The sequence below is a fragment of the Ranitomeya imitator genome, chromosome 1 (assembly GCF_032444005.1).
Source record: "Ranitomeya imitator isolate aRanImi1 chromosome 1, aRanImi1.pri, whole genome shotgun sequence".
Classification (NCBI taxonomy): domain Eukaryota; kingdom Metazoa; phylum Chordata; class Amphibia; order Anura; family Dendrobatidae; genus Ranitomeya; species Ranitomeya imitator.
The window spans coordinates 953297181-953320687 of NC_091282.1; the positions used below are offsets into that span (position 1 = coordinate 953297181).

Consider the following 23507-nt stretch of genomic DNA (forward strand, 5'->3'; position numbering starts at 1 on the left):
TCAGCACCACCCTGCATCTCCTCTCTGGTCTCAATCTACCACCCTACCTGTGCCCTCCGCTCCGCTAATTACCTCAGGTTAGCATCCTCAATAATCAGAACCTCCCACTCCCATCTCCAAGACTTTACACGTGCTTCGCCAATTCTTTGGAATGCACTACCCAGGTTAATACGATTAATCCCCACAGTTTTAAGCGTGCCCTAAAAACTCATTTGTTCAGATTGGCCTACCGCCTCAACGCATTAACATAACTATCCCTGTGTGGCCCATTCAAAAAAAAAAAAACTTAAACCATAATCAGGTTCCTCGCATCATGTTCTCATACACTTTACACAGTTAATAGCCCTTTATGTCTGTACTGCTACATACTTAAAGGGCCTCTGTCACCCCCTCCAGCCGTTATAAACTAAAAGAGCCACCTTGTGCAGCAGTAATGCTGCATTCTAACAAGGTGGCTCCTTTAGTTTTTGGTGCAGTTATTGCCAAAATAAAGCGTTTTATAATTTCGGCAAAATACCTTTCTTTAGACAGGGAGGCAGGTCTTAACCCCCCTGCTGGAAACGCCACACTGCCGTCACTCAAATCTTCAGGGGCGCCGCCCCCTCCGCGCTGTTTTCCCATGAAATCCGGCGCCTGCGCTGTTTAGTACTGGCCGCACAGGCGCAGTCTGCAAGACTGCATGTGAGGTCAGACGGCCAGAGCTCACTGCGCCTGCACCCAGCCAGTGGAGTTTCCAGCAGGGGGGTTAAGACCTGCCTCCCTGTCTAAAGAAAGGTATTTTGGTGAAATTATAAAACGCTTTATTTTGGCAATAACTGCACCAAAACTAAAAGAGCCACCTTGTCAGAATGCAGCATTACTGCTGCACAAGGTGGCTCTTTTAGTTTATAACGGCTAGAGGGGGTGACAGTGGCCCTTTAAGCAGTTAACTGGTTAATGCAGCTTTACATTAACACCCGAGCCCTACACTACACTACACTGTGGGCAGAATTATTAGACAAGTTGTATTTTGATCATATGATACTTTTTATACAAGTTGTCCTACTCCAAGCTGTTCAGGCTTAAGAGCCAACTACCAATTAAGTAAATCAGGTGATGTGCATCTCTGTAATGAGGAGGGGTGTTGTCTAATGACACCAAAACCCTATATAAGGTGTGCTTAATTATTAGGCAACTTCCTTTTCTTTGGCAAAATGGGCCAGAAGAGAGATTTGACTGGCTCTGAAAAGTCCAAAATTGTGAGCTGTCTTGCAGAGGGATGCAGCAGTCTTGAAATTGCCAAACTTTTGAAGCGTGATCACGAACAATCAAGCATTTCATGGCAAATAGCCAACAGGGTCACAAGAAGTGTGTCGGGCAAAAAAGGCGCAAAATAACTGCCAATGAATTGAGGAAAATCAAGCGTGAAGCTGCCAAGATGCCATTTGCCACGAGTTTTGCCATATTTCGGAGCTGCAACGTTACTGGAGTAACAAAAAGCACAAGGTGTGCGATACTCAGGGATATGGCCAAGGTATGGAAGGCTGAAAAACGACCACCTTTGAACAAGAAACATAAGATAAAACGTCAACACTGGGCCAAGAAATATCTTAAGACTGACTTTTTAAAGGTTTTATGGACTGATGAAATGAGTGACTCTTGATGGGCCAGAGGCTGGATCAGTAGAGGGCAGAGAGCTCCACGCCGACTCAGACGCCAGCAAGGTGGAGGTGGAGTACTGGTATTGGCTGGTATCATCAAAGTTGAACTTGTGGGACCTTTTCGGGTTGAGTATGGAGTGAAGCTCAACTCCCAGACCTACTGACAGTTTCTGGAAGACAACTTCTTCAAGCAGTGGTACAGGAAGAAGTCAGTAACGTTCAAGAAAAACATGGTTTTCATGCAGGACAATGCTCCGTCACATGCCTCCAACTACTCCATAGTGTGGCTGGCCAGCGAAGGTCTCAAAGAAGAAAAAATAATGACATGGCCCCCTTGTTCACCTGATCTGAACCCCATAGAGAACCTGTGGTCTCTCATAAATTGTGAGATCTACAGGGAGGGAAAGCAGTCTACCTCTCGGAACAGTGTCTGGGAGGCTGTGGTGGCTGCTGCACGCAATGTTCATCGTAAACAGATCAAGCAACTGACAGAATCTATGGATGGAAGCCTGTTGAGAGTCATCATAAAGAAAGGTGGCTATACTGGTCACTAATATTTTGGGGTTTTGTTTTTGAATGTCAGAAATGTTTATTTCTAAATTTTGTGCAGCTATATTGGTTTACCTGGTGAAAATAAACAAGTGAGATAGGAATATATTTGTTTTTTTATTAAGTTGCCTAATAATTATGCACAGTAATAGTTACCTGCACAAACAGATATCCTCCTAAGATAGCCAAACCTAAAAAAAAAAAAACACTCCAACTTCCAAAAATATTAAGCTTTGATATTTATGAGTCTTTTGGGTTGATTGAGAATATAGTTGTTGATCAATAATAAAAATAATCCTCTAAAATACAACTTGCCTAATAATTCTGCACACAGTGTATGGCTGGTCCAAATAACTAAAGCAATTGTTACCATCCACCTCTCAGGTCTCCCCTTTTCCTCATAGTTTGTAATCTTGCGAGCAGGGCCCTCACTCCTCTTGGTATCTATTTTGAACTGTGATTTCTGTTATGCTGTAATGTCTATTGTCTGTACAAGTCCCCTCTGTAAAGCGCTGCGGAATATGTTGGCGCTATATAAATAAAATTATTATCAAGTGAAAATTCTAAAATGCCATTGTAGTTACCAGCATGATGTAGTGACCAATACATTGTAGTGACCAGCTCATGCTTCTGGAGACACACCTGTAAATTATGTGGAATCTCATCACTACAGAAATCAAGTGGGCACTAAATGTGGTTTAGACACACTGTGGGCTCAGAAGGGAGAGGGACATTTGGATTTGGGAGTGCAGAATTTGCTGAATTTCTTTTGGGAGGCGAGGAGCCATTTTGCTTTTCCAGAGCCTTTTTACTACCAGTTGTCATGACCCAGACCGGTTTTTGAGTTAAATTTTCTCAGCCTCAGTCTGGTCTCAGGTTAGCTATTTAGCCTCGTTGTGTCCTGCAGATCATGTCAGTTATACAGTAGTTTCTGCCGGGTGCTGTTGTAAGCTGACTGTTTGCTTCGATTTCTCCTGCTGCATTTGCTGTCTGAACCCGTGTCTCTTTTCCTCTGTTCCCATCTTGACTCAGTGTTTCCCTTTAGTGTGCAGACTCTCTGGTTTTGACTTTGCCTGTATCCTGACCTGTTTCTGTCATTTGTCGTTTGGCTTATCCGCTCCTGACTGTTACTGACCCCCTGGCTTGTCTCTGACCAAGAGTTTGCTTATTCATTTTGTACTGTGCTACAGTCTAGAATTTGACCCTACTTGTTTTGACAATTCTGCTGCCACCTGTGGTATCCTCACTGTTGCACTGCTGGTTAGCTCTGTTTAGGTGCAGACCTGCTTTCTTTCTATTGCCATCTAGTGAAGCCTGCACCTACCTTCATTGCAGCAGCATGACATTAGTAACGTGGAAGCCCCTATATTTCCATTGACAGATGACGGACCTGAGTGGGGACTTGCTTTTTTTGTGGATTGAGTTGAAGCTTTAATTGGGAACATTTTACATAACATTTAGGATCACATTTTTCCAGCGCTCTACACTGAGCACTTACATTGGGGTTTCCATCGAAGTCTCCGAGTGACGTAGCAGATGAAGCCCCCGAGAGATCCATTCACTATGAGGCAGCAGAGTTACTCTGGCCTCTGTTCAGCGGTGTCCTTTTCAGAAGTGCACAAAACTGTGGCGGACCGCGCTTTTATGTACACCTAAGGCTGCCGTCACACTAGCAGTATTTGGTCAGTATTTTACATCAGTATTTGTAAGCCAAAACCAGGAGTGGAACAATTAGAGGAAAAGTATAATAGAAACATATGCACAACTTCTGCACTTATCACCCACTCCTGGTTTTGGCTTGCAAATACTGATGTAAAATACTGACCAAATACTGCTAGTGTGACGGCAGCCTAAAAAGACGGACACCACCGGATAACAGGCCAGACTGTGTCCATAGTCCCTCCATCTGCCTCATTATAGGGACTCTTCCGTCAGGGATTCCATCTCAATCACGTTTTCAGAGATTTACATGGAAACCCCGGTGTAAGCGTTCAGCGCAGAGCACAAGATAAATGCGATCTTTGGGAGGCAGAATGAACAAATCAACAGCAGGTGGAGAATTGGTTTTATTTATTTACTTTTTATGCTGTTTACCACAAAAATGCTCCTGGGTCTTGATGCTGATATTAAAGAAATTTTTATGGCGCCCCCTGGTGTTTTTTACTATTCTCTCTTAGAATGTCCTCCTAATGTATATAGTGCCAAAGGACACGTTTAGCAGCTTAGTACCAACTGGGCATGTGCTCCCTGCCATTGGAAACATTAGGGGGGCATTTTCGGAAAAAAATTTAAAGAACAATTTAGGACATAGTATCAAGTGAGTAACAGCAATATCTAGAAACAGGAGAATTTTTTTTAAATCATTTTGATTGGACAAAAAAGCATGGCTAACACAGAAAGTACTATGTGACTCAGAAGAGGACCGAAGCGGCGCTGGAAACTGGGGAAGATAGCAATTAGTGAGTATATTAATACACCTACACTACCTACATCATGATTAACAACAATTGTACAATATCTTTCAACATATATCTCTCTATATAAACACACTATATATTTTAAATACATTTTTATTTGTGCAAAAAAATAATTAAAATATGAAAAACCACACAACCTTGCAATTCCAAGCTTTTAGCACAATGCAAGAGTAACACATGCTTACACGGAACTTTGCTGAAAATACAGTAATGTCTCGGTCTACAGAAGCTACAAGGAGCCAACACTAAGAGGACATTCCCTGCTGGGTCTGAACTGATGCCGACTACAGGTGCAGAAGACCTTTTTGTTCTCTGTAGGCTCCTGGCGGTAGCTGGCAGGACTGATCTGAGAAGCAGATGAGTCTTAACTTTATGGTTCCCTCAATTGGATAAACATTTAGAAATTGAAATAACATTTCCCTCCTAAAGAATGTGCCAATTCGCTGAGCGGAGAATCGATTTGGCTGCTACTTTGTGGAAATCTTTGTGGGAGACTGTGTAACCTCTCTCAGGGTTCAGTGAGCAGCGACATTGAGCGATATTACACGGGGGGAACAGAGACGTTGGGGTAGAGATGTGTCCGGACGGTGATGTTATGGTACCACTAGTAGAAATCTCACATAGGACAGAAGGTGCCACTACAATACAGTGCGGCCCGCAGGCATCTAATCTCAGAGGCACATCTGGAAATTACAAGCACCAATGCTGAGAGGAGCGGACGTTTGGATCCCATTAGATTACAAGGCAGGTGTGAACACAACCTCTGCACCTACAAAGCCGAGCCCTTGCATCATACAGTAATTCAGAAGGTCCCAACCCATCCTCACACTTAGGCTACATTTACTCATCTGCTATCGGCTGTTACAACGAACAGCACACTGACCCATAGAATTTAACGGAACTGTACACCCATCCGCATTGTTAACAAATCTGGGTTTCAGTATTGTCAAACTCAGAGCAAGTCCTATTGTCATCCACTTTCGGGGTATAGACTGCATAAAAAGCAAAGGACATCAGTTTCTCATTCGTTATGAATTAATCCATTGCTAAGAAACAACGGGAAAAAGATCACACAGTCTGCCTCATACAGTTTAAAAAAAAAAGCAATAAAAAAAATGGATGTAACATATAAAAGGAGGAAATGTGACTGGATAAGTGAAGCTTAAAACTAGCCATACACATCTGATTAATGCGGTGGGAGTGAACAAACCAGTTGACCACTGATTGGCTATGATGGTCTCCTGATTCCCCCTGGCAGTGGATATTGGGGAAGACATGAATAGGGCAGCTTGATTTTTTTATTTTTACGCAAGTTAAGCTGCTGCCAGGTAAATCTGGAAGGAACCACTCCACTTTCCCTACGCGCACACCAGGCTGAGCCTACCTAAGTAGGGAGGCTGCTCCACAGATAACTACTTTGTATGGCTACCCTGAAGGTTCATTGAGGAAGGTCAATATTTGGGATTGAGTATCCAAAAAAGTGAAAAAGGTGGCACTCACTAGTTAAAATCCATGCTTTAATAGACAAACGTGTAAAATTACATCTTCAGCTGGAGGGAGGGCAGTGGAGTGCGAGGACGGACCGTTTTGCGCTGAATAGCACTTCTACGGGTGACTTCAGTGAAGGGGGAAGGGGGAAGACTAAATATCCACTCAAGGGAATAACCCTCCCACCTCACCTCACATGAGTACAAAGGAAGTAACAGTGAATTAAAACACACAAAGACGTGTGAACAAACCCAATAGACTTAACAAGTACACATAATCAAACTGATTAATATTAAAACCACAAAGCAGATTTACTAAAAACGCTGTCGAAAAAAATAAACATTTACAAAAAACACGGATAAATCAATGCAGCCATTGAAGCCAGTGGGACCAAGTGCTTGTGTGCATGATCCATCTAGCTTCTCTGTGTAAGAGCAATTTATGAAGGTCACTGTTGTGAATTCTGCTCTTGGGCTCCCTCCGGTGGTTAAGAGTGGTAGTGCTGCTGTCTTTGGATCGCAGCATTTATCAGGTGTGTCCGCTTATTGCAATCTGGACTGGGCTATTTAGTCTTGCTTGATCCTTTAGTCAGTGCCAGTTGTCCATTGTTTTTGGAGGATTCACATTCCTACCTGGTCTTTCCTGTTCTGCTGTTCATTTCAACAAAGATAAGTTCTGGCTTTGTTTTTGCAGTCCACATGCTGTGGACCTTATGGTTCAGAGTATTTCCATGTTTTGTCTTTTCCAGCTTTGTCTGTGTAAGGATTTTTTAAGCCAAGCAGTATCTCTGGAGATGCAGATATACCCTCCATGTCTTTAGTCAGATGTGGAGATTTTGTATTTTCTGTGGTGGATATTTTCTAGTGTTTTAATACTGACCGCATAGTACTCTGTCCTATCCATTCTTTTTAGCTAGAATGGCCTCCTTTGCTAAATCCTGATTTCAGTCTGCGTTTGTCATTTCCCTCTCCTTTCACAGTCAATATTTGTGGGGGGCTGTCTATCCTTTGGGAATTTTCTCTGAGGCAAGATAGTTTTCCGTTTCTATCTTTAGGGGAAGTTAGTTCTTAGGCTGTGTCGAGGTGTCTAGGGAGTGTTAGGTACATCCCACGGCTACTTCTAGTTGCGGTGCTAAGTTCAGGGTCTGCGGTCAGTACAGGTATCACCTTCTCCAGAGTACGTCTCATGCTGCTCCTAGGCCACCAGATCATAACAGGTCACCACCCTGTGGAGGTAGTGTCACTTTTTCTAATCCAGCGAAAGAGTACTCGGGGATTTCCTTCATGTGACTCCCTGATGTGTTTCATTAGTCATGGGACCCCTTTACCGACGAGGATAGAATTACAATGCTCCCTAAATCTAAAACATAGGATGTATAGTTTTTCCAACGTAAAAGAACCTACAAGGACAAAACAATGTGTATACAACAAAATTGGTCTTAGATGTTATAAAATCTCGTACATGGTGTATAACTGTTCCTATAGAAAGAGAGCTGCCGACCTTGTGTTGCAAACAGAATGAACAATGCCCGCATTTAACGTTACCTTTGGGGATGCCAGCCTCCAACCAATTGGTTGTTTTATTGTTCTGCACCTGAAGATTTGGGTAATTGAACCTAAGCGGTATTGTTTTCAGCATTGTTTATTTCTGACAGCCAATGGCGGTGCTCTGCTCTTTTGAATATTTGGCAATGAGTGTTGTTAGGAGCGCTAGTTTCTTGACAAATCATCCTGTCTAAGCAGGCTGGAAATCACAAGTCCAATGAGCAGAACGCGCATTGGTCAGGTGAGATGATTTGTAAGCTGGCTTAAAGAGGACCAGTCTCCAGGTCAAAATTGGCCTGTTTTTACTTCTATTTTATTCCAATTTTTACATCATATGGTGCCAGATACATGGGCCATAATATTTCGGCAATTTTTTTACCTTTACCAAGGGAGTATAACTCATAGGATTTTATTCGAGCTTTTTTTGCACTATTGCCCTATGGCCAACACCCCCCTGGTAAAGACCAAAATATTAATACTAAATTAAAAAAAAAAAAAACATACTGTATATACTCGAGTATAGCAGAGATTTTCAGCCCATTTTTTGGGCTGAAAGTCCCCTTCTCGGCTTATACTTGAGTCATACCCAGGGGTCGGCAGGGGAGGGGGAGCGGGGGCTGTCAATTATACTCACCTGCTCCTGGCGCGGTCCCTGCAGGTCCCCGGCTCCCTGGCGCCCCAGCTTCTTCCTGTACTGAGCGGTCACATGGCCACCTCTAAAGGAGGTGGAGCCGCATATTCATTACTGTAATGAGCGGTAACAGTGACTGCTCAGTACAGGATGATCATAACAACAAAAGCCATTGTTATGATTATTCTACGGAATGTGACCAAGCTGGTTTTAGCTTTAGGTCAATTGGATTAACATGTACATGTACACATCAGTACAGGATGAATCTGCGGCGCCGGAAAGCAGGAACTGCACCGTGCCAGGAGCAGGTAAGTATAACGGGGAAGGGAGCGCTGTGCAATATTCACCTGCTCCCCGTTCAGGCGCCGCTCTGTCTTAAGTAGTGACGCTCAGGTCAGATGGCGCGGTGACATGGTTAGTGTGTGCCCTCTGCCTGAACGTCAGTGCAGAAGACGCTGAAGATGGAGCGGTGCCGAAACGAGGAGCAGGTGAATATTGAAAGTGCCGGGGACCTGAGCGACGGAGAGGTATGTGATTTTTTTTTTTTTTTTTATCGCAGCAACAGCAAATGGGGCAAGTGTCTGTATGGAGCATCTTGTGGGGCCATAACGTTTGTGCAGCACTATATGGGGCAAGTGTCTGTATGGGGCCATAATCAACGTTTGTGGAGCACTATATGGGGCAAGTATCTGTATGGGGCCATAATGTTTGTGCAGCTGTAAGGAGGTGAAGCACAATGAGAGTCTGGGGGTGGTTACCTTCTCGGCTCTGTGCCTGGAGCCATTGAGCTGTGCTGCAGGTTCCCCAGGGGACAGACTTAGAGACTGGTACAGGAAGAAAGCCAGGCAGAGGGCGGGAAAGTCACGCAGGCAAGGGACAGAGCAGCGTGAGCAGAGATCAGAGCAGGGTGCAGCTGCGCTCCTGCAGAGAGAGAAATCTCCCGGTCAGAGGACAGATACAGGGAGATTGCCCAGACAGACTGCATCTTGTGAGTACCTGAAAGCGGACTCTGCTGTGACTGGTGAGGGGCGCTTTGAGACCTATGTAGAGACATCGGCCCGTATAGAGACTGCGACCCCCTGATTCCTGGTACAGAGACTTAACAGTGCAGAGCCCCAGATTCCTGGCTGTGCTGTAAAAGCTAAAGACTCAGAGCCTGTGCATATCATATTAACTCCCGAATCCCCAAGCAGCAGGCTCCTAGAGACTACTCAGCCCACAGACAACAGAAGGACGACAAGTGCCGCTGTTTCTCGGCGCCTACGTTGGAGAAGACGACCCTTCAAGCAAGTCCTCATCAGACTGATAAGTGTCCTTTTCTCAAGAAAATCCTGCTTAGTTCTGTTACACTGTTTGACTCCCATATTTTTGCACTATTTTATTGCCAGTTATTTTCCATTGCTTCCTCCCTGCGAGGAGAACCTTATTACTGTTATTAAACCCCTCAACTGTTGGTCTGTCTGTTCCGTGGTGACATACTGAGTACCTGCATACTATTACACAGCACTATATGGGCCAAGTGTCTGTATGGGGCCATAACGTTTGTGCAGCACTATATGGGGCAAGGGTCTTTATGTGGCCATAATTTACGTTTGTGGAGCATTATGGTATATGGGGCAAGAGTCTGTATGGAGCATCTTATGGGGCCATAATCAGCATTTGTGCAGCATTATATTGGGCAAATGTGTCTATGGAGCATCTTATGGGGCCATTATTAACCTTTATGCAGCATTATATGGGGCATATTTTAATATGGAGCATCTTATGGGGCCATCATAAACTTTATGGAGCATTGTATGGGGCATATTTTAATATGGAGCATCTTATGGGGCCATCATAAACTTTATGGAGCATTATATGGGGCATATTTTAATATGGAGCATCTTATGGGGCCATCATAAACTTTATGGAGCATTATATGGGGCTCCTGATTCAATATGGATATTCAAAAACACTTAACCTACTGATGTCTCAATTAGTTTTACTTTTATTGGTATCTATTTTTACTTTTGACATTTACCGGTAGCTGCTGCATTTCACACCCTAGGCTTATACTTGAGTCATTAAGTTTTCCAAGTTTTTTTGTGGCAAAATTAGGGGGGTCGGCTTATACTCAGGTCGGTTTATACTCGAGTATATACTGTATTTTTGGAACCGCATGACAGATATGAAAAATCTGAGAGCATACTTTTCACCGCGAACAGAACACTCTATTACAGAAAATTCTGTGTGCATGGAAGTCCGGACGGCCATTACAGGCTTTTCAATGACTGATTGGGCAGTGTAAACCCAGCTTATGTCAAAAGTTAAAATCACAACAAGATAAAGGGCAAAAATTCACAAACGCAAATACGGTACTTATAATAGAATGTGAAAACAAGTGCCACATGTCACAAGAATTGACTAGTAATATTCTATTTTGTGTGTAGTACCGTGCTATTCTGCATTACTATTTTATGGACACTAGAACAGACAAGATCTCACAGTTTTGCCTTTCATCACCATAACGGATCTAGGTCGTTTTCTAATCATTGACTACTGATTACAGCAACTGAAGAGCTAAAAGCAGAGCATGTGTGGGCGAAAGGTTGTACAAAGATGGCCATATTATACATAGACCAATACTAACGATGTGCCCGTTATACACAAACATGTTGCAGTCTGCCCATCTGGTTTTGCTTGACAATTTTACAAATGTCGATGTCCTGGATGGAGACGTTACCTCACAGGCTTCCTGCCCTGCAGCAAATCTTCAAGACTTTTTTCATAGTGTTCAGCTACAACTACCAGTCTCTCTGGAGAGGCAAGAAGAGAATAAATCAAACGTTAAAGTGGACTGAAACTGTATAGGGTTAATGCAAGTGGACAGAAGGAAAACGCACAGTCCTACTGATCTAGAAAATGAGGAACAAAAATTGGTGGTAGACAGGTCGCAATATCTAAATTTGATGTCACAGATGGATTATATGACAAGTTTTATATGCATTTCATGAGATCCAAATATGGAGATTCACTGCTTCCTCAGGAGTATTTAATCAGGAATTTCCATTAATCATGTGCAAGTGTGGGATCAAAAAGCGAAGGATGTCAGAAAAGAAAGCACAACATATTTCTCTAGGGCTAATCCCTCAATCGGTTTTATGTTGAAAACAGACTGAGTTAGGAAAGTTTTCTCACAAAAAGTAATATTCCGATAGGAGGACATCCAAGGATTTCTGGATTATTAGATTACCCTGAAATTCTATCCAAAATAGTAATACAGAAAAATAAAGAACACGGCATTCTTCCAGTAAATCCAAGATATTATATACCGTATATACTCGAGTATAAGCCGAGATTTTCAGCCCAAATTTTTGGGCTGAAAGTGCCCCTCTCGGCTTATACTCGAGTCATGGTGGGTGGCAGGGTCGGCGGGTGAGGGGGCTGAGGCATACTTACCTGCTTCCAGTGATCCTAGCGCTCCCCCTGCCTGTCCCACGGTCTTCGGTACTGCAGTTCTTCCACTGTTCAGCGGTCACGTGGGACCGCTCATTAGAGAAATGAATAAGCGGCTCCACCTCCCATAGGGGTGGAGCCACATATTCATTTCTCTAATCAGCGGTGCCGGTGACCGCTGATAGAGGAAGAAGCTGCGGCACCGAAGACAGCTGTACGGGGGAAGGAGCGGGACGCTGGGACCAGGTAAGTATGTCATATTTACCTGTCCACGTTCCAGCCGCCGGGCGCCGCTCCATCTTCCCGGCATCTATCTGCACTGACTGTGCAGGTCAGAGGGCGCGATGACGCATATAGTGTGCGCGGCCCCCTCTGCCTGATCAGTCGGAGCGGAGAGTCGCCGGGACCTGCAAGCAAGAGAGGTGAGTATGGAATTTTTATTTTTTTTTATTGCAGCAGCATATTTGGGGAAATATGAATGGTGCAGAGCACTATATGGCAGAGCTATGGGGCAATATGAATGGTGCAGAGCACTATATGGCACAGCTATGGGGCAGTATGAACGGTGCAGAGCACTATATGGCAGAGCTATGGGGCAATATGAACGGTGCAGAGCACTATATGGGGCACAGCTATGGGGAAATATGAACGGTGCAGAGCACTATATGGCAGAGCTATGGGGCAATATGAATGGTGCATAGCACTATATGGCAGAGCTATGGGGAAATATGAACGGTGCAGAGCACTATATGGCAGAGCTATGGGGAAATATGAACGGTGCAGAGCACTATATGGCAGAGCTATGGGGCAATATGAACGGTGCAGAGCACTATATGGCAGAGCTTTGGGGCAATATGAACGGTGCAGAGCACTATATGGCACAGCTATGGGGCAATAATGAATGGTGCAGAGCACTATATGGCACAGCTATGGGGAAATATGAACGGTGCAGAGCACTATATGGCACAGCTATGGGGCAATATGAACGGTGCAGAGCACTATATGGCACAGCTATGGGGAAATATGAACGGTGCAGAGCACTATATGGCACAGCTATGGGGAAATATGAACGGTGCAGAGCACTATATGGCACAGCTATGGGGAAATATGAACGGTGCAGAGCACTATATGGCACAGCTATGGGGCAGTATGAATGGTGCAGAGCACTATATGGCACAGCTATGGGGAAATATGAACGGTGCAGAGCACTATATGGCACAGCTATGGGGCAATAATGAACGGTGCAGAGCACTATATGGCACAGCTATGGGGCAATAATGAACGGTGCAGAGCACTATATGGCACAGCTATGGGGCAATAATGAACATGCAGAGCACTATATGGCAGCTATGGGGCAATAATGAACGGTGCAGAGCACTATATGGCACAGCTATGGGGCAAGAATGATCTATTTTTATTTTTGAAATTCACCGGTAAATGCTGCATTTCCACCCTAGGCTTATACTCGAGTCAATAAGTTTTCCCAGTTTTTTGTGGCAAAATTAGGGGGGTCGGCTTATACTCGAGTATATACGGTATCATAAATCTTTAGTCTCCTGATTGAACTTGTTACACCTCTTGTCTAGTGCTGATCCTGAAAAAAATAAAAAGATCCCCATTCTCGACGTATGTCACATTGGTCGCATAGGACTCAAGAGCTGGACCTGCTTTATATATCAGGTATCGGCTGCAAGATGCGGTCTGTAAGGGCTCGCTCACACTGGGGTATAACAGAATACGATCTTATGTTTTATCGGATAGCACTCGACCCAGTGTTATACTATGAGGCAGTGCTACAACTAGAGCATGCTGCTGGGGCATCTGATGACCAGATCTCGGGCACCAATAAAAGTCTACGGAGGATTGTGGAACATCGGACTGCACTTGGATGCCATCAGAGTGCACTCCTATTACCACAGTCAACGACAACGGAGATATTAAGTTATCTGTTTTCTCCACACCTGTGCTGCGATTCCCTCATGCGAAAAGACAGAAATGCCAGAATTGCTATAAGTCACCTCTCCTCTGAAAAGATGCAATACAAAGTGATATAAAAATGTTTCATGTATTTCAAAAGAGTAAATAAAGAATAAAGTTTGTCAAATAATCCCTCAAGGAATTTTCATACGCTGACATTTTTTGTGTTTTTTCTCCGCACATTACGGTCGTGGAAAAGACAGTACCAGCAAGGAGAATGAGATTTCTGAAGTCTCCAGCACATGCTGCTTATTTTTTCTTGCAGATTTGAACCTTAAAGTGTTAATTTCTTATCAAATCTGCAGCGTGTCAATTCTTTCAAACTTTTTGCATTGTTTTTCACCCATTCAAATGAACAGGAAATAAATGCATCAAAATTATATGTATTTTAAGGAGCGATTCTCTTGCTAACACTGGTTCTAGCAGCAATTTTTTTTTTTGGCAAATAGTCAACGTTTGCACATATCTGAAGAGTGTGAAAAACGTCTTTGATGGTTCAAAGCTGCAAAGAAAAAAATAAGGAGCTTGTGCAGAAGATTTCAGAAATCTTTTTCACTTTGCAGATAATGTAAAATGCAGCATGTGAACGAGAGCAGAAAAAAAAATGTTATGGTTCTCAGGACATGACAAAAAAAACCTCAACCTTTTTTGTTTGTTTATTATTAAATAAATAAAAAATAAAGAAAACACAATAAAAATGTTATGACTCTTGGAAAATGGGGACAATAAAAAAAAAAAAAAAAAAAATTAGAAAAGTACATGTGCGTTGCACTGCACCAAAACACTTTGCTGAAATACAATACATACAAAAGTAAGAGAATATGCAAAAAACAATGAGAAAAAAAAAACAACACAAACAGTTTTCAAACTATAAAGTGAGTTGGTTAATTTAAAGAATTAAAAAATACACACTTTTTTTTTTTAATTTTGCACACATTCCATATGTTATATCACAAACTGTAAAAATGATGTTAGTATCTCAAGAAATAAAAGCGTCATGGCGGTTCAATTGCCAGGTGGACAGAAAAGCATGCGGTCATTTCAGGGTTCAATGGTTTTTTAAAACTATGCAGCAATTTTGGAAATCCAATGAAAGGCTCTGTTCCCATCACTTTTAATGGTCTGGCACCTTAATCACCTATGTAAGCAGGCGATTAATGCATTCTAGGGGGCTGGCTGCCCTAATGTATTTCCAGGGCTCGCACCGCTAACATGGCAGGAGATGACAACATTGCTGCGGAGTCTGGACTACTAATTCCACGTACTCCATGTACACTCATCTATGTGGCCCTCTGTGAACAGACCATGGCTCAGGACATACGGAGGGTAAAGAAACAATAACAAAACCAGACACCCTCTGTTATTTTACTCAAGACAACTCCCCTAACCACAGAAGGACTTCAAGACATGGATTAGGAGTAACATAGGTCATCCTCACATCCTGAGATGTCCACACGCCGAAATCTGGGAAATCTATGCTCCTATGAAAGGTTTTACTACAGGTAATTTACTAGATTTCATTCCCAGAGAGAAGGAACTCACGTCAGCCCTGGCCGCTCTCGGCAGCTAGCGTGGCTCTATCGCAGCCCAGACACAGGACCTTTACAGGTCCCTCCAGCCCCACAAAACGCTGGGAATTTCGCCGCGCGCAGTCTATAACTCGCACACTTGGATGTGTTATTTTCGTCAGGACAGATAGTGACATATTCTCAAGTGTTTCTATTGAGAACATGTTTTTTCCATACTGATGACCTAATCCGACATTAAAATCAGAACGTTTGGACGCTGCATGGAATTGGGGTTTTATACCGTCATTGCACATCGTCTTCGGGGAATACATAAAACCTATTACCAGGAAGGGTAATGACGGCACACAAAATTACACAATGGATGATATACAGACCTTCTTAGGGACATATTAAATACCTTATCATCATACCACCAAAAAGAGATCAATTGTAGACAAACTGTATAACTATTATATATATATATACTGTATATATATATATTATAATATATACATACATATACATTGGGGAAAATAAGCATTTGATACACTGTGGATTTTGTAAGTTTTCCCACCTACAAAGAGTGGAGAGGTCTGTCATTTTTATCGTGGGTACACTTCAACTGTGAGAGACAGAATCTAGAAACAATTCAAGAAAATCTGATAGTATGATTTTTACATAATTAATTTGCATTTTATTACATGAAATACGTATTTGATACAATAGAAAAACAAGATTTAATATTTGGTGCAGAAACCTTTGTTTGTAATTACAGAGGTCAGATGCGTCCTGTAGTTCTTCACCAAGTTTGCACACACTGCAGCAGGGATTTTGGTCCATTCCTCCATACAGATCTTCTCCAGATCTTTCAGGTTTCAGGGTATGCATGTGTATGCAGAAGTTGGGGGGTATTATGGTCAACCGAAAAAAAATGTTCAGCTGACAGGTATCTTTAAATGGCAGGTAACTTTTGCTGGAGTTGGGAGAAGATTTTAAAAATAATTAAATCAGTCAGCCGAACTGCCCTCAGGGGCTCCATCTGCACCAGGGCTGTGGAGTCGGTAAGCCACAGTTGCGACTCCGACTCCTGGATTTTATCAGGTTCCGATTCCGACTCCGGCTCCGACTCCTTCATAAATGGCCAATTCGTAACAATAAATTTACTGTTGTCAAATATTAACATCGTGCTTATTCAGTTTCTCACCATCATATAAGTAATCAGACCACTTAGAGCAAAAACTTTATTTATTAGAATACAATTAGAATATAGCAAATAGCTTTTATAAACTTTCATAAACTCTTGTAAGTAAATATGCAATAAACACTGTTATGCAGTTAATAAGAAGAAATCTATAAATTAGTCCTCAGAAAAAGTATTGCCTCTGTCAGATCCTCCTTCATGGATGCCCTCAAATCTGATCTACCGTATATACTCGAGTATAAGCCGAGATTTTCAGCCCAAATTTTAGGGCTGAAAGTGCCCCCCTCGGCTTATACTCGAGTCACGGTAGCGGTGGGGTCGGCGGGTGAGGGGGTGAGGGCGCTGGGGTATACTTACCTAGTCCCAGCGATCCTCGCGCTGTCCCTGCCGTCCCACGGGCTTCGGCGCTGCAGTTTCTTCCTCTCTTCAGCGGTCACGTGGGACCGCTCATTACAGAAATGAATAAGCGGCTCCACCTCCCATAGGGGCGGAGCCGCTTATTCATTTCTCTAATCAGCGGTGCCGGTGACCGCTGATAGAGAAAGAAGCTGCGGCACCGAAGACAGGAGGGGACAGCGCGAGGATCGCCAGGACTAGGTAAGTATAGCATATTCACCTGTCCTCGTTCCAGCCGCCGGGCGCCGATCCATCTTCCCGGCGTCTCTGCTCTCTGACTGTTCAGGCAGAGGGCGCGATGACGCATACAGTGTGCGCGGCGCCCTCTGCCTGATCAGTCAGAGCAGAGACGCCGGGAAGATGGAGGCGCCGGAACGAGACGCCGGGAGCTGCAATCAAGGGAGGTGAGTATGTGTTTTTTTTTCTTTATTGCGGCAGCGGCGGCACAAATTTATGTGGAACATCTATGGGGCACAGTGAACGGTGCAGAGCACCGTATATGGCACAGCACAGCTATGGGGCACAGTGAACGGTGCAGAGCACCGTATATGGCACAGCACAGCTATGGGGCACAGTGAACGGTGCAGAGCACCGTATATGGCACAGCACAGCTATGGGGCACAGTGAACGGTGCAGAGCACCGTATATGGCACAGCACAGCTATGGGGCACAGTGAACGGTGCAGAGCACCGTATATGGCACAGCACAGCTATGGGGCACAGTGAACGGTGCAGAGCACCGTATATGGCACAGCACAGCTATGTATGGGGCACAGTGAACGGTGCAGAGCACCGTATATGGCACAGCACAGCTATGGGGCACAGTGAACGGTGCAGAGCACCGTATATGGCACAGCTATGGGGCACAGTGAACGGTGCAGAGCACCGTATATGGCACAGCACAGCTATGGGGCACAGTGAACGGTGCAGAGCACCGTATATGGCACAGCTATGGGGCACAGTGAACGGTGCAGAGCACCGTATATGGCACAGCACAGCTATGGGGCACAGTGAACGGTGCAGAGCACCGTATATGGCACAGCTATGGGGCACAGTGAACGGTGCAGAGCACCGTATATGGCACAGCACAGCTATGGGGCACAGTGAACGGTGCAGAGCACCGTATATGGCACATCTATGGGGCACAATGAACGGTGCAGAGCACCGTATATGGCACAGCTAGGGGGCACAATGAACGGTGCAGAGCACTATATGGTTCACACCTATGGGGAAATATGAACGGTGCAGAGCACTATATGGCACAGCAATGGGGAAATAATGATCTATTTTTATTTTTGAAATTCACCGGTAAATGCTGCATTTCCACCCTAGGCTTATACTCGAGTCAATAAGTTTTCCCAGTTTTTTGTGGCAAAATTAGGGGGGTCGGCTTATACTCGGGTCGGCTTATACTCGAGTATATACGGTAATTATTTTGAGAGCAGAGAACAACCTCTCTACACTAACTTGGGTTGGTGGCAAAGCAGTAACCACTCGGGCAACATCTCTGACGATGTCAGGATACAGAGGAATCGCTTGTTGCACTGTTATTTTTGATGAACGGTCAAATTTCTCAGTTTCTTTTAGTGCTCATGAAAAATTCTGCTGAAATGTACTGATGTGTTCTTTGATGGGGATGACTCTTCTATGCGGGAACGCTTTGCACGGTCCTTGTGATCCAAATATTTTTCGAAATTAAATTCTGTTATTCCTCATGTACTCACAGTTAACTGATGCAAAGTTTGTTGAAAGGATAATACTTCTTACAGTCTTCCTCTTCTGAGTAGCAGCTGTGAGATGCTTGGAAGACGCACACCAAAGCTGGAGTCGGAGTCGGTACATTTCTACCGACTCCGACTCCAACCAAAACTAACTCCGACTCCACAGCCCTGATCTGCACCAGTCATGCTCTCACAACAATACTATCAGATGGATCCCATCGTAACCTTTAAATGTTATACCTTTCCTATCATTTTTTATACTTACCTACACATTGCCAATTCGTCTAATTCCCTCAGGGAACAGTCAACAAGCCGGCCTATAGACACGCTTACTATAATGAGTACAGTGTGAAGACTGCAGTGCCATTACAAAAGCAAGATATAAGCAGACGTAGTTAGCAAGGTGACTTCAGTTCTGAAAGACCCAAAATACAGTTCTGGGATACCATACATAACTTCTCAAGTTGTCTCTTGCAGCTTACAGCTTTGCAGTCTCATTTCTTTCTTGTTGCTTTGTAGGGTAGGTGCTATTCCTTGAGTGACAGTACTGGTCATTCTGTTGTAACTGTCTGTCAGTGCTTCTTCTGGAGTCTTTACATTTACATATAGAGATATCAGAGCATTAGAATAAGGACACAGTTCTGGAGAGTGAGTGCCATGATTAGGATAATTGCTCTGGGAACTGCTGATGCTGGGTGCCAAGGGAATGTGATAAGACTGATAAGAGTCCTGTTAGGAGCTGATCTGGAGTGGGAGGGAGCGGTTAAGCTATCTGCAATACAGAAATCAATGGTCTAGAGAGAGCTGAAGGGTATTTTAGGTGTTAACTCCTCTCCAGGAATGTAACTATTGCTCAAGCTTAGCCAGGCTCTGGAGGCTGAGTTCATTAGAAACAAGCTGTACACTATGTAAAGGTACCGTCACACTTTAGCGACGCTGCAGCGATACCGACAACGATCCGGATCGCTGCAGCGTCGCTGTTTGGTCGCTGGAGAGCTGTCACACAGACAGCTCTCCAGCGACCAACGATCCCGAGGTCCCCGGTAACCAGGGTAAACATCGGGTTACTAAGCGCAGGGCCGCGCTTAGTAACCCGATGTTTACCCTGGTTACCAGCGTAAAAGTAAAAAAAGCAAACGCTACATACTTACCTACCGCTGTCTGTCCCCGGCGCTGTGCTGGTGGTCAAAAGTGGAAAATGAGATGTGTGGCAACAGAAATAAATGTATAAATGGATAAAGTAGTCCTACCCAGAGATAAAGGATAAATAAATCAATATAAAGTAATAACAAATAATATATGTAGGATCCCCAAAAAGGGCAACAAAGATAGTATCGAATAATAGAACTCATTCCTATAGCCTCAATGGAAGAGAGAAATCTACATGCGTATCGCTGCAGTGAAGCTTCATCAGGGGTAAATTCACAGTACACATTGTCTAACTAATTAAATACACTCACCAATCACACCCGATACTACAAAAATGTATACAATACAAGCAAAAAATATACCTTCCATGCACTTCAGTGACAATAGTGGATGTGTGGACAATTCTTTTGAGTGAGTGCTTGCTCATGGTAATATGTTTTAGAGCGATCACTCTTTTTTGCTGTGATGTGTCGCTCCGTCTAAGAGCTTATAACTGGGGTTACAAATAAAAATCTCCATAGTGTCCAAAGCTGGCGACTATAGATTTCAACCTGCAGGTTACAGTAGGAAGAATAAGAGCTCTGAAGCACCAACTGCTGCTCTAAGAAGTGACATAGCGTCCTCACAAGAGAATTCATGAAACACATGCAGGATTTATTATTTGGGCAGAAGGAAGTTTTAAACGCTTCCAAATGCAATTTCTAATAAAAAAGATATTTGTAGGATGCTATAAGACGGTGATGAAAGAAATGTCTGAATTTAGAAATGGGACCTGAGTGGCTATTATTACAATAGGAACACATAAAACATATTTATACATATAACGAGAATGCCTTGGCCGCTACGTAACGTACTGTACATCTTGTTCTGCTCTTGCTCTACTTATTCTCATCGTATCTGATGTGTGGATCTAAATCAGAGGCGGGCAATAGTAGAGATCTGCAGATACTGTACACGTGCGCTAAGCAGTATTTATGGCTAGGATATTGGAACAATCCCTTGTCCCCATTATTACTTTTAAACAGTTCATAACTTTTAAGCTCTTGAAAGCAAAAGGCAAAAAGTGTGTTGTAACATCGCAATTGTGTCAGGGCTGAACACGGCAACCAGTGGTAAGAGTAGTCCAGGGGAGTCACACAATGAAGACCCCTTACCTACTGTACTGACCATTATCTGACATTCTCAGCCTCGCAAGTACAAGGCTGAAACTAGGAAAACGTTCAAAAAGACAGGATTCTAGAGCAATTTTTTCATCCTCATGGTAAATTTGATATAAGCTCTGCTTACTTAAAGTGGTACCGTAGTGTAGACATCTTTGTTCCCCCTGGAACCACCACATATCAGAAGATTTCCAATGGATGGAGGTTTCTGCAGCTGAAATAGAGCATAAATTTGGAGAGACAGATCCTACAAAAATCAGCTATCCTCTCCGTTTCTAGATTACGGCCACTCAGCTTTCAATCTACAGTACGTGGGGGTCACCTACTGTTTAAGGCCAGGGTCAGACCTAACGTATAAAAATGCGGTCCGTTTTTACAGCCAAGATACACAGAAAAAGTTTCCTGAACAGTGATCTGTATTCAATGCGAGGATGCGATTTTTTATCAAAAAATTATCCGTGTGTCATCCGTATGGCGGAATTTTTTTTGCCAGCTTGCAAAATGGACATATAATGGATCCATGGGCTCAAATATTGAAAACATATATACAGTCATATATACATATATCAGTGAGGGTAGGAAATGCAGCAGCTATCGGTGAATTTCAAAAATAAAAATAGATGCTCCATACCGTTCATTATTGCCCCATAGATGCTCCATATAAAGCTGTGCCCCACATATAATGCTCTGCTCCGTTGATTATGGCCCCATAGATGCTCCATATAAAGCTGTGCCCCATATAGAATGCTCTGCACCGTCCATTATGGCCCCATAGATGCTCCTTATAAAGTTGTGCCATATAGAATGCTCTGCACCGTTGATTATGGCCCCATAGATGCTCCATATAAAGCTGTGCCATATCTAATGCTCTGCACCGTTCACTATGGCCCCATAGATGCTCCATATAAAGCTGTGCCATATATAATGCTCTGCACCGTTCATTATGGCTCCATAGATGCTCCATATAAAGCTGTGCCATATATAATGCTCTGCACCGTTCATTATGGCCCCATAGATGCTCCATATAAAGCTGTGCCAAATATAATGCTCTGCACTGTTCATTATGGCCCCATAGATGCTCCATATAAAGCTGTGCCATATAGAATGCTCTGCACCGTTCATTATGGCCCCATAGATGCTCCATATAAAGCTGTGCCATATATAATGCTCTGCACCGTTCATTATGGCCCCATAGATGCTCCATATAAAGCTGTGCCATATATAATGCTGCTGCTGCTGCTGCTGCAATAAAAAAAGAAAAATCAAATACTCACCTCTCTTGCTCAGGACGCCGGCGCTTTCAATATTTACCTGCTCCTCGTGCGGCTCCGTCACCAGCACTGACGCTCAGCAGAGGGTGCGCACTGACTACGTCACCGCGCCCTCCGACCTGAGCGTCACTGCCAGAGGACGCTGAAGACGGAGCCACACTGGAACGAGGAGCAGGTAAATATCGCGCAGCGCTGCGCTCCCCATATACTTACCTGCTCCCGGCGCGGTCCCTGCAGTCCCGGCGCTGAATCTTCTTGCTGTATTGAGCGGTCACAGTTACCGCTCATTTTTAGTCATGAATATGCGGCTCCACTTCTATGGGTACCATAATTATTGCCCCCCTCCCCGCCCCCCCCCCCCCCCCACCTAAAAACATCTGCCCCCAACCACCACAGATCTGAAGGGGTTAAATAAATTTAAAACCAGGAGCCTGATAACGCAGCCACCCCTGGTGGTAAAAACTGGGGAATGAATGGAATGCAGCTTCGTTGACTTGCGGTGTAGGAATGCTTCGGAATATTTTCTCACGCTAGAGTTCATATGAGTTTATATACCTATACTATGTGTAGACATTTATTCTATCTATTCTATTCTAACCTGTCAGTGTGATTTTACTGTACACCGCGCTGAACAGTCTATAATTTTTAGGGTAGGTTAATTTTAACATTGAGAGATAGAATATTAACCCCTTCCCGACCCATGACGCCACGTAGGCGTCATGAAAGTCGGTGCCAATCCGACCCATGACGCCTATGTGACGTCATGGAAAGATCGCGTCCCTGCAGATCGGGTGAAAGGGTTAACTCCCATTTCACCCAGCCTGCAGGGACAGGGGGAGTGGTAGTTTAGTCCAGGGGGGGTGGCTTCACCCCCCCCGTGGCTACGATCGCTCTGATTGGCTGTTGACAGTGAAACTGCCAATCAGAGCGATTTGTAATATTTCACCTATTAAAACTGGTGAAATATTACAATCCAGCCATGGCCGATGCTGCAATATCATCGGCCATGGCTGGAAACACTGATGTGCCCCAACCCACCCCACCGATCGCCCCCCCAGCCCTCCGATCTGTCCGGTACACTGCTCCGGCTCCCCTCCGTCCTGTGCTTCGCTCCCCCGTGCTCTTGTCCGCTCCCCCCGTGCTCCAATCACCCCCCCGTGCTCCAATCACCCCCCCCTGCACTCTGATCCACCCCCCCGGGCTCCGTTCCACCCCCCCGGGCTCCGTTCCACCCCCCCGCGCTCCGATTCTCCCCCCCATGCTCCGATCCCCCCCGTGCTCCCCCACCACCCCATCATACTTACCGATCCTGCCAGGGTCCGTCCGTCTTCTCCCTGGGCGCTGCCATCTTCCAAAATGGC

At 44.2% G+C, this 23507-nt stretch overlaps 1 protein-coding gene across 2 annotated transcripts in view; it reads right to left on the reverse strand.

The window, feature by feature from the left end:
- Nucleotides 1–23507, reverse strand: part of TBCK (TBC1 domain containing kinase) — a 494232-nt gene that overhangs the window by 453948 nt on the left and 16777 nt on the right. For both annotated transcript variants that reach the window (XM_069743716.1, XM_069743717.1), the window contains exon 3: nt 11052–11124. In XM_069743716.1, the coding sequence (XP_069599817.1) occupies nt 11052–11124 (73 nt within the window). The remainder of the gene's footprint in view (nt 1–11051; nt 11125–23507) is intronic.